We start from the raw sequence: 12,898 nt of genomic DNA, 5'->3' as shown, positions 1-12,898 counted from the left end.
TTCACCTTCAAAGACCACACCTCGGAATTCTCGCCACAATTCTCCCCAATTCGGATGGCATCAATGACAGCCCACCTAACAGGGTTTTAGTCTCATCTCAGGGGATCAGGGGTTATGGGGAGAGGGCAGGAGAATGGGGATGAGAAAATATCAGTCATGATTGAATGGTGGAGCAGACCCGATGGGCCAAGTGGCCTAATTCTGCTCCTATGTCTTATGGTCTCCTGAAATTCCATTCTTTGTTCCTCTCTTTTAACTGAACTGGAGCCCTTTCCTGTGCCTGTTTGCTCGCTGGGACCTCTGTTTGATTCCTTTCCCTTTGCAACCTCTCCCTGTCCTCTGCCTGGGACACCATTCTTCCTCTCTCAGTCACCTGACCTGGGTTTTCATGCCATTTTCCTATTAGATAGACGCACTGGGCCCAAAGAACATAAACATTGCAGAATTCTGCATGTGCAGCTTGCTCTCAGCATGCACATACAAAAGATTAGAGGTCTATTGGAGTTGAAGTTTGCAACCTTCACTCTCAGGCGAGGTAAGTATAGTTTTCATATCAATCGCCATATTAAGTGTTCAGAATTTAAGGAAAGTTAAGCAATAAGCAAGTGGAAAAGCAAATCAAAAACTTAACAATTTTCACGTTTGAAATGTTCAGCAAATACACAAAAAAGCCAGTTTCCCGATTTGGCTGTTTACATTGAGCACAAAAGCTCCAAAATTCTTCAGGCTATGGTTTAGGCAATTATACTGAGATTACACTTCATGACACTCAATAAAGTTTACAGAATCCGTGGCACGGCACTTTATGAACGAGGGAGGCACAAGTAGCACTTTCACTGCATTTCCAGCAACTGCCTCCTCACGTCAGCCAGAACCTTAGGCATGCCCAAGCACCAATGAATAGTCCCATCAATTTCTGAATAAGGGAAAACAAGTAACAAAAATGTGTACATTCTTCAGTTTCACTCTCCCCATAAGTTTTGGTTTCCAATCTCAGTTTCAGTCTTAGTTTCTTTAGAAATGGGGAGGGTCAGTTTTCCTTCAAATTGGTGTCTGGCTCAACTATTGAAACCGTTACAATTAGATATATGTATTTGATATATTGTATGTTCTTAATCTTTTATATGCATGCAGACTGGCCATAGAAATGCCAATATAGATCTCAACTTACAATTTGAGCAGAAGCTAGAACAGAGCAAGTTCTAAACATAGTATAAGCAGAATTGGAAACATACAGTTTTAAAAATCTTCTGATCTTCTTTCATGCTTCCTTCGGTTTCAAAGAAATCATAACTGACAGAAAGCACAAAGTACTCCCCATTTGCAATCCTTAGATTTTATAGTTGCGTAAAAAACAGCTTCCCTACTTTAACTCCAGAGATTGCTAAACATTTGCCAGTTATACGTAAGGATATGTGGCAATTGGTTTTGTTGAGAGTCTACTATAGATGCAGATCAATGCAAGTGAACAATTACTGTATTCTAATCTCTCATCTCACTTGAAGGCTGTTAAGTATATACATCTGGACCACAAGATATTATTGGGAATGGCAATTGCTGCTTTTGCCAGTTGTAGCTACTCCTAACAACAGGAGAGCAGCTGTCATGGTATGTCACACTCACCCAACCGGAAACCCTGGATGAGCAGGGATATCCACTGCTTGCTGAAGTCTAGGTCTGAGGCATTCAAGTCAGGCGACCCTGACCTATACAAGGAAGCCAGATATGATCTAAGGAGATCCATCAAAGATGCCAAAAGACAGTACCGGACCAAGCTCAAGTCCCAGGCTAGCCACACGGACTCCTGCCGACTATGGCAAGGTCTGCAAGACATAACGGGCTACAAGATGAAGTCATGTAAAATCACCGGCTCCAATGCACCCCTCCCTGATGAGCTCAACGCATTCTATGCCCACTTTGAGCAAGAGGTCAGCGAGAGCAAGCCCTCCACCCCAGAAGCCTCGGATGAACTTGTATCTGAGATCACCATTGCAGACCTCAAAGGAGTCTTCTTGAAGGTCAACCCACAGAAAGTCACTGGCCGGGATGGGGTACCCGGATGGGCACTCAGGTCTTGTGCGGATCAGCTGGCGGGGGTATTCGCGGACATCTTCAACCTCTCTTTACAACAATCTGAGGTCTCTATCTACTTCAAGAAGACGACCATCATCCCTGTACCTAAAAAAGCCAAGGCAGCATGCCTTAATGACTATCGTCCTAGTGGCACTGATATCCATCATCATGAAGTGCTTCGAAAGGTTAGTCATGGCACGAATCAACTCCAGCCTCCCGATTGCCTTGATCCACTACAGTTTGCCTACTGCTGCAACAGGTCCACAACAGACACCATCTCCATGACCCTGCACTCTACCCTGGAACACCTAGATAACAAAGACACCTATATCAGACTCCTATTTATCGACTTCAGCTCAGCCTTCAACACCATCATTCCTACGAAATTCATCTCCAAACTCCATGGCCTTGGCCTCGGCTCCTCCCTCTGCGACTTGATCCTGAACTTTCTAACCCACAGGCCACAATCAGTAAGGATAAGCAACAACACCTCCTCCACGATCATCCTCAACACCGATGCCCCACAAGGCTGTGTCCTTAGCCTCTACTATACTCATTGAATACCTATGACTGTGTGGCCAAATTCCCCGCCAACTCGATTTTCAAATTTGCTGATGACACCACAGTAGTGGGTTGGATTTCAAACAATGACAAGACAGAGTACAGGAATGAGATAGAGAATCTGGTGAACTGGTGTGACAACAATAATATCTCCCTCAATGTCAACAAAACGAAGGAGATTGTCATCGACTTCAGGAAGCGTAGTGGAGAAAATGCCCCTGTCTACATCAATGGGAACGAAGCAGAAAGGGTCGAGAGCTTCAAGTTTTTAGGTGTCCAGATCACCAACAACCTGTCCTGGTCCCCCCATGCCGACACTATGGTTAAGAAAGCCCACCAACAACTCTACTAAGGAAATTTGCCATGTCACCTACGACACTCACCAACATTTACAGATGCACCATAGAAAGCATTCTTTCTGGTTGTATCACGGCCTGGTATGGATCCTGCTCTGCCCAAGACCGCAGGAAATTACAAAAGGTCATGAATGTAGCCCAATCCATCACACAAACCAGCCTCCCGTCCATGACTCTGTCTACAATTCCTGCTGCCTCGGAAAGGCAGCCAGCATAATTAAGGACCCCACGCACCTCGGACATACTCTCTTCCACCTTCTTCCGTCAGGAAAAAGATACCAAAGTTTGCGGTCACGTACCAACCGACTCAAGGACAGCTTCTTCCCTTCTGCCATCAGACTTTTGAATGGACCTACCTCGTATTAAATTGATCTTTTTTCTGCACCTTTCTATAATTGTAACATTATATTCTGCAGTCTCTCCTTCCTTCCCTATGTACGGTATGCATTGTTTGTACAGCATGCAAGAAACAATACTTTACACTGTATACCAATACATGTGACAATAATAAATCAAATCAAATCAAATCACCTGTCTTGCGCCAGACTCACACATTCACGATAGCTCGTCTACAACCACTCTGTGATATTCATCATCTAACTCTGCCTAGGTTGACTCCACTTTCTGCTGCCCCCCACTTTGCTCTCTTGAAGAGCTTTTCAGCTCTGATCAAATAGTCAAAATACTGACACTTTCTTTTTTGGATGTCACTTTTTAGAATTTCCTTTGTTCTTGCTATTTCAAATACCTCTTCATTTGTCTTATGGATATGCCTCAACATCCACATCACAAATCTCTATTTTCTTCAATACATCTTTACTTATTGTCCAGGTAGCTGAGGCGTAAGTGGATAAAATGTAGCATCTGAGGAGCTTTTTTCCATTTTTCAGCTTGAATTTTCTTGACACATCCCTCATCTTCACAAAATTACTTCTGGCTATCTTTATCCTTCTGACTCCAGCATTGCACTTACCATCTACCATCTTCTGACAATGATAAATACAGATATAGTAGATTGAGGTTTTCTACATTAGGGATCCTTAGTATTCCTTATAGATAACAGTAAAAATGAACCTATAATTTCAAGGAATTATTGAAAATGGAGCGTGGTAAGTAATTTTACTCAATAAGTTAGTAAATAAAAATTATTATGATGCTGATTGATAGGTTTCGGCTGCAGAATTCAAATAATTGGAATAAAATTGATTGCAAAGAAAACAAATGTATACTGCAAGGTGATCAATCAGAACAGTGTGTTGCTGATAAAAACCTAAGGGAAAATACCAGTTTGAAATTGAAAGTGCTTAGACGTCTTAATGATGCATATTTATATAATATTACCCTCTCTATGACTCCATTTCATTTTTACGCATATTATGCTTCCTTAATAATGTCAACAAAAACAAATCTGTGAGGAAGTAAAATTTAAAATACCCTAATGGTGTAATTTAAAAAGTAAATACCTAGGATCATCTTTTTGTCTTATCAACATATTTATGTAATAGTTAAGGTCAAATGAAAGTGGCTTTCAAAAATGCTAAGCTATATGGAGCAGAATAGGTCTGCATTAAAATAAAGGAAACAAGCTCAGACCTCAGACGAAACAGAATTAAATAATTGTTTCATATCTATGAAATCATATTTTCATGTTAGATATTTATTCCTTTTAATTTTTTCTGCTGTGTACAGATTTATTTCGTTATATATTTATTCTACTTCAGACATGTTAGAGATTTATTTCATGTCAGCTAATGGTACCGAAACAACCTTGACCCACTTCACATTCTTTCTGAATAATGTTCTATTATTTATAGAATCATAGAGCTTAAAGTGCAGAAGGAGGCCATTTGGCCCATCGAGTCTGCTTTGGCCTTTGGAAAGAACACCCCACCTAAGATCGCACCTTCCCCCCTATCCCCATAACCCAGTAACCCTACCTAACCTTTTTCGGACACTAAGGGCAATTTAGAATGGCCAATCCACCTAACCTATTCATCTGTGGGAGGAAACCGGACACCCAGCGGACACCCATGCAGACACGGGGAGAACGTGCAGACTCCGCACAGACAGTGACCCAAGCAGGAACCGAACCTGGGATTTATTTATGTAGGAATGAATGATTGATCGTATTCTTTGGTTCACATTTGAGTTTGTAATTTTTCCTCAGATTTTTGACAAGTGGCAACCAAAGGGCCTAAATTAGCCTATGTAAGGGCCTTCCTGTTAAGGGCCTTTACTTCCTACTTATTTTACTTTGACCGTATTATTTTGGTCCATGGATCTTTAATGGAGATATACCTTTAAGTCAAGCAGGGGAAGTCAGGAACTCAAAAGTTGCAAAATAGTACACAGTCTATGAAGATTTAGATTTTAACAGAAGAACTCAGAATTTATGGCACCCGAGAGATTGGAGGAAACAGTTTGATTTGTTGGCTGGTGGCCAATGGATTGGCCAAGGATTTCATTCTGCCCAATAACAGACAGCGATTGGGTTCTGCCAGGTGGAGCCTTTTCAGTGAATGGATGAGGACGCTCCTGGATCCTGAGAGGAGAAGTTGTGTGTTGTACTCTCTCTCTCCAAAATGTATCCTGCCTGCAATTTCTGAATCTGCAGAGAAGTCTCGAGAGCCTGATGAGTCTACAGTGAAAACCATTGCAGGCTTTGAAATCATTCACCTGAAGAAGGAGCCGTGCTCCGAAAGCTCGTGTTTGAAACAAACCTGTTGGACTTTAACCTGGTGTTGTAAGACTTCTTACTGTGCTTTGAAAACAAAGACATCCAACTGGAGGCCTAGACTGAAGAAACATCTAACTGGAAGACATCCATCCGAAACAGAGACTTTTATCCTTTTACTTTTAGCATTATTTTTTACACCCCTCTTTCCCCTCCGTTTGTATTGTTGTGTAGCGGGTGGGGTGAGTTAAAGAGGAAGATTCAGTAGTTCACGCTGCTGCCTCATGTGCCGAGGTCCGAAGTTCGATCCCAGCTCTGTCCATGTGGAGTTTGCACATTCTCCCCATGTTTGCGTGAGTTTCGCTCCACCTCCCAAAAGATGCGCAGGGTAGGTGGATTGGCCACGCTAAATTGCCCCTTAATTGGAAAAAATGAATTGGGTACCCTAAGAAGAAAGACTCAGATAACTTTAAGTTCAGGAAATATAAGGCAATGACTTCAAGCTGAACATAATTTTTGTAACCCCTTAGAATATGACATGTCTCGAAGCCCATCTTGAGAAGGCCATGAATAATTATGCTTTAAGATCCATTGGCATTTTAGCCCAACATTTTCAGCCAAGTTTTAATACTAAATTCTATTACATATGGTTACAATTTAATTTTATCAATATTTTAAGAAGAATTACAAGGGATTTCTTTTTCTTCCACCCAACAATGCAGAATGTTAATATGGAATTAAAAATCCCTAAATATTATTTGTTAATATGCTGAAACCTGAGCATCATAGAATGATTAAAGCATAGAAGGAACCCATTTGGATCATCGCGTTCGTGTCGGTATTCTGAAAGAACAGTTTAGCGACCAACGGCCTGGCAGAGAGAGCGGTCCAGACACTTAAAGCGGGACTCAAGAAGCAGCCGGCAGCGTCAATAGACACAAAGCTCTCCCGCTGGCTGTTTGACTACAGGACCACACCGCATTCCACAACGGGCATACCGCCAGCTGAACTCTTAATGGGAAGGCGGCTGCGAATGAGGCTGAGTCTCCTTTTCCCAAATTTAACGGGGAAAGTGGAGAAACAGGAGTCCCAACGCAGGGGGCATGATGATAGTCGGCAGCAGAGACATTTCCAGGTGGGGGCACCGATTTGGGTCAAGAATTATGGGAATGGACCAACGTGGGTCAAAGGCACAGTAGAGTCCCAAACAGGGCCCATATCCTATGAGGTTTCAATAGGAGGTAAGGTGCTGAAGAAACACCTAGACCAAATAAGGGCAGCGGAACCACACCTGGAGGCAGGCGAAGCAGGACCGCCTCAAGCTGGGATAGCCCAGACCGAAAGGATACCCACACCCCAGCCCCGAGCAATTTCTCCAGACCCCGTCATCCAGTCGGAGATGGACACACTCGACGAGGCCGCCGCGACACCTCTCCCCGAGGAGGAGGAAGAACAACTTCCAAGGAGGTCGTCAAGGAAAAGACAGGCACCTATAAGGTACACCTCGCCCACTTCGGAGAACGACCCGGCGGACGACACAGAGGTGACAGACCCAGACATGAGTAGCAGGAAGAAGCTCAGAGGAATGCCAGCTGGCAGGAATTCCTCGGACCTTGGGGGGGGGGGGGGGGGGGGTGTAATGAACTCCAATTGGCTTTATTGGTTGGCCAATTGGAGTATAAGCTCCCTCAATGATAGCTCATTGAGGGGCCCATATAATCACCTGTGTAGGCTTTGCGAGCCAGTCTTAAGTTGACTGGACTGCTAGCAGCACTGTTTGTAGCTGCTCCTGTAATATCGTTATTGTAAATAAATATTGGTGTGGTGACGGAACTCCTGCCTCCCGTGGATTACTACAGGGGGGCTAATTGGTCCGTCCCCGTAGGCCTTGTGCAGGTTATAAATCTATCCTTAATTTATTATTTTTTTTGCTTGGAATGTCCTTTACGGTGAAGACTGACACAAAGTAATTACATTTTTTTAAAAGACAGCACTTTTCATGGGCACCAGACATCTCAAACTGCTTTGCACACAGCACACTCACAAACAGCAATGTAATAATAACAGATAATCTGTTCTTGTGATGTGGTATGAGGATCGAATATTTACTGGGGAGAATGTCCCAGGATGGCACCGCCAAGGTGCCAAACTGGGGACGCAGAGAGTTGCGTCGGAGGCCTCGGAGATGGAGATGCCATTTAATCTCTTGCTATACTGAGTTCCCGTGAGCGGTGCTCCTCAATATAGAAAATGGGGCTATGTGCGGCCTCGGCCATGAGTTCCTGCTGAGGCCCCTTATTTAACGCAAGTGGCGTTTCATAACCATGTGCTTCTCTCCGCTTCATCGCTGGGAAACATGCGACTAAACGCACTCGTTATGGGAATTTGTCCTCATTTAGATAAATCGCACCCAGTTTAACTGAAAAAGTTTGAAACAAATGTAACGCTGGTGTGAAACAGAGAGAGCTCCAGTCAGATTAAGCTGTGACTTTGAATATATACTAACTTCTGAACAGAACCTTTTGATATCAATATTGCATTTGTTGTGTGATTGAGATTTTAATTATAATAAATATTAGTTTCTCTACAAAATACAATATTTTGTTCTTTTTCACTTAAGTTTTCAAATGTTGAGGCAAGGCCAAAATGTGCTGAAGTAAGTTGGACTCCCAAACAGGAAACACAAACAAAATATTCAAGTTATTTAGTTGGTTTTTTTGACAGAGCGTGGGCAAATTATCAAAATAAGATTATTGATGAGATAATATTTTTATCATTGTGAATCTTTCAGTTACAGCATTCTATTTTAAAGAAATGGGATATGTTGCATTCCTTTCCATTTATTGTTGTTTACATGTCTTGCAAAATTGCCCAGTTGGAAGTCAAAACTTAGCCTTTTTTATTATTGGAAAATATATGAGCTAAGAACATAAACAAATATTCTTTACAAATAATATACTTATAGCATCAGCAAAATTCTCTTTGCAGCTCTGTAAAAGGCTTACCTTGCTCATTGTTTCTGTTGCCGCTGATTGTTGCTCCTTCTGTTTGATAATGTTCTCCATCAAACACTGGCACACTTTTCTTTTTTGCTCGGTTGTATATGCCTCTAAACTCAAACTGCTCTGTGATTTCTGATTAAAAATATAACAAATTTGTCAACAGCAGCACTTGCAAAAATATAAAATTCTGACTTAAAGCAAGATCCTGTGGGTTATATTTAACTGAACATAGAAACAAGTCACTCTATTGTGGCTATAATCACTTACTAAGACTACCTCTCTTTCTACTGCCATGTTCTAAGGCCATAGGAGCTTTCACCTCTTTGGCAGATTTTGCATATTTCCTTTTCTTTGGGCAACCAGCCTTTTCCTTCACCTTGGAACAATTGAAATATGCTAAGTTCCTATGGATGTACTTGCCATGACAGTTTCCTAAAAATTTGACTCACCTGAACAAAGGTCTAATGCTGCTGTTTGCCGACCATATGGAAAATAAGCTCATGGAATGTTTGGAGGTACAATTAAGTTACTGTGAAAAGCCCCTATTCGCCCCATTCCGGCGCCTGTTCGGGTACATAAAGGGAGAATTCGGAATGTTTAATTACCCTAACAAGCACGTCTTTCGGGACTTGTGGGAGGAAACCGGAGCACCTGGAGGAAACCCACGCAGACACAGGAAGAACGTGCAGACTCCGCAAAGAAAGTGAACCAAGCGGTGAATCGAACCTGTGACCCTGGGGCTGTGAAGCAAGTGCTAACCACTGTGCTACCATGCAGCCCCAATTGCAAGAGTTTATGCAAAGGCTCCTTAATGAACCCATAACCTCGATAAACAGAGTTCTTCTCTTCTATCTTTGAAAGAGAGGAAAGGTTTATGGAATCTGGTAGAAGAGTACTTGCTAGTTGATTATCTTCATTGGCACAGAATTATTTTGCATGCCTCTCTTGTTTCCTTTTTTATCCGGCTCGACTTATGATGGTCAGATGTGGGAATGTTCATACTGAACTCCATGGTAATGGCACAATGAAGAAATGGGTAACGAATAAAACTGTCTGAAACCGCTGAAAAGCAGCTTGTACAATTCTTTCTTTTGCAAAGAGTGCGACAAATAAAAGTAAATTTCTCCATCCAAAGCTGAGATACCAGACACAATTTCAACACAGTCAGATCTTGTGAAATCGACCTCTGCTGGTTTCAGCAGCTGACCCTGGAAAGAAGCCAAAATAGAAGGAACAGATCCTGTGCAAGTGAGAGATACTGACAAAGAACGACGAATCAGAAAGCAAGACCTACACAAAAAGAGGATATGAAAATAAACATGTTCAGGATATCAAAGTCAACACAAAAACCTTGTACATTCCTTTCGGATAGCAGGCCAGCTATCCCAAGAAGGTTAATACCGAATCAGGGATGAGGCCTCAGCAAAATTGGTGTGCAAAATGCAATAGAAAAAACAAAGTATCAAAGGAAGTAATTACACTAAAGAGTGACAAATCCACAAGATCAAATGGTTTTCATCTCAGGGCTCTAAGGGCAGAAGGTAAGAACGTGCAAATAACATAACCATCTCCTTCCAAATTTGTCTCTAGACCATTTGTTAGATTGAAAAATTAAATATTTCATTATTTAAGAAGATGAAAATGGGAAACCTGGGAATTACGGACTATTTCCAACTGGAACTTTTTCAGGGTACCAGATTGGTACTACCCATGTGCCAGGTTGGCAGTTCCAGAGTACCTGGGTGCCAGGAGGAGTGCCAGGGAACTGCCCTTCCTTGTACCCGACCACCCGTGCGGCTCCAATTACCTCAGAGATCTCCAGAATGGCCATCATGTCTGGTTTCCACTTGTCGAGAACAGTACTAATCAATATCAGGTGGAGGCCTTTTCGGTGGGTCCGGAGCAAGGAGAATGTGGTCTCAAATAGGCCATACGTGTTTAAAATAAATATGATTATCTGGATCATGCCCAGCGAGGGCGTGATCCAGATTGAAAAAAATGAAAAATGAATGAAAATCGCTTATTGTCACAAGTAGGCTTCAAATGAAGTTACTGTGAAAGGTCCCTAGTCGCCACATTCCGACGCCTGTTCGGGGAGGCTGGTACGGGAATTGAACCTGCATTTCTGGCTGCCTTGGTCTGCTTTAAAAGCCAGCTATTTAGCCCTGTGCTAATCTAGCCCCTATTGCGCTGTGCTGTGGGTAGGGTGACTGGCGGGCGTAATAGCATCCAATTTGGGCCTCTCCCGTGATTAGCCAGATGCACTGATATCAGCGGCGGTTGCAAAGCAATGGGAAAACTGCACCCATAGTATAGTCTTCTATACTTACATACATTAATGATACCCTACTCTCCTTCACTGATGCATTTAAGGGGAAACTATCATAGATTCCCTACAGTCCAGCTTTCGGCCCTCTAAAAGAGCCCGCAACCCAGTAACCCCACTGAACATTTTGGATAATAAGGGCCAATTTAGGTTGGCCAGTCCACCTAATCTGCACACCTTTGGACTGTGGGAGGAAACCCATGCAGACACAGGGAGAAAGTACAAACTCCATAGAGTAACCCGAGGTTGGAATTGAACCAGAGTGCCTGCTGCTGTGAGGCAGCAGTGCTAACCACTGTGCCATCATGTCGCCCATTGGGTGCTATTCACCTACAAAATGACTAAAGGCATGCTTCAGTGGACTTGAGTTATTCAATAACACTTTGCTGCTTTGTTTGGCCTCGGGGATTTTCTGTCCACTGAGGCCACAGAGATATTTCTGGCAAGCTGGCAAGCTTGGCTGGATGCCCCAATCATCCCCCCCCACTTCAGGTCCCCCTGTTTCTGAACCCCCCCCCCCCCCCCATCACCCAACATTGGGGCCCTTGGCAGCCCCCCCATCACTCCCCATCTACCTGGTAAGCCCCCCCAGGCCAGTTCCCTGGCAGTCAAGGTGATCTTTTGGCACAGTAAGGGTGCAAGGCTGGCAGTGGCAGTTTCGGCGCTCGGGTATTACCAGGGTACTGCCCTGACCCTGACCAGCCAGGGGTCTCCAATGACCAGAACCTTTACTGCAGTGGCAAACTCACGGCCAGAAAGCTCTTCAGAGATCGGGCACCATTTTGAAAGGGTACCCCGATCTTAAAGTGACCTTGAGGGTCTCCCACACATCCCACCCACGGACAATGCGACCTGCAGACATCGGCAACACCCCCACCCTTGACTCCCGAGGGGCAACCTTCCCTCCAACACAAGATGTTATCATGAGTTCCCTCCCACCAGTCAATCGTGAGAGTAACTGAACCTGCCTCATACTCATCCATCCTTGTTGGCATTGGGGCATTGCCCCCCCCCCCCTCCATTCCCAAGTGAGTATGCCCCATCATGGGATCACTGAGGACCCCCCCCCCCACCTCTAGGGCCCCCATTTCAGAACTCCCCCTTCAACCCTCCACTCGTCATAGCCCCATTATCCACCTTTTCATAGGCATGACCCCACTCAGGCCCTGCCCCTCAGCAGTGCCTACCTGACACATTGACATCCTGGCACTGTCCATGGCACCCCGGCAGTGCCAACCCAGTTGGGGATGGGCACCTCAATGGCCGCTCTCCGCCCACCCAGAGGATTCCAATGGCCTCCAAACCTCTCGGCGTGGCCTTCACTTGTCACTTGTGCAGACCAGCATTAATTGGCGCCTGGCTGAGGCATCACCAGCAACTCCCTGGATCCGGGAACATGGGGCTTCAGACAAGCCGTGCATGTTTAGATGAGCCTAATCACTCATTTAAATATGATTACCTGGATCATACCCATCGCGCTGGGCATTGCGAATCGGGTGACCTGCGATCAGCTCAGTGCCCGGCACGAAGCCCGTTTTGGGCCTCTCCCATAATGCACCCAGTGCAACAGGATTAGCACCAGGTGCAAACGGTGGAAAAAGTCCACCATATATGAGTACATGAGAGAGAAAGGAATAAAAGGCAATACTGATAGGTGGGATGTAGCGTGGGAGGAAGTTCATATGGAGCACAAATAATAACGAACAAGTCAGGCAGGATGACCTTATGCTAAGCTTTAGATACTTTAAATATTTTAATGCTTTCATCTTTGTAAAGATACACTGATAATGCTACAGCTGGAAGCACATCTCGCACTTCAATATAGGCATAATTAATGCTGAATCACAATGACAGTCCATTTTATATTTAACAGGAAGCACTCGGCAAGTAACCTAATAAAGCAGGC

At 43.9% G+C, this 12,898-nt stretch overlaps 1 protein-coding gene across 5 annotated transcripts in view; it reads right to left on the bottom strand.

Annotated features, from left to right (window-relative positions):
* The window catches only part of rgs3a (regulator of G protein signaling 3a), a 325,379-nt gene that overhangs the window by 84,267 nt on the left and 228,214 nt on the right, over positions 1–12,898 (bottom strand). For all 5 annotated transcript variants that reach the window (XM_038781674.1, XM_038781675.1, XM_038781676.1 and 2 more), the window contains one exon: positions 8,670–8,798. In XM_038781674.1, the coding sequence (XP_038637602.1) occupies positions 8,670–8,798 (129 nt within the window). The remainder of the gene's footprint in view (positions 1–8,669; positions 8,799–12,898) is intronic.

The sequence above is a fragment of the Scyliorhinus canicula genome, chromosome 21, assembly GCF_902713615.1.
Source record: "Scyliorhinus canicula chromosome 21, sScyCan1.1, whole genome shotgun sequence".
NCBI lineage: Eukaryota > Metazoa > Chordata > Chondrichthyes > Carcharhiniformes > Scyliorhinidae > Scyliorhinus > Scyliorhinus canicula.
This window is presented reverse-complemented; position numbering and strand designations above follow the sequence as displayed.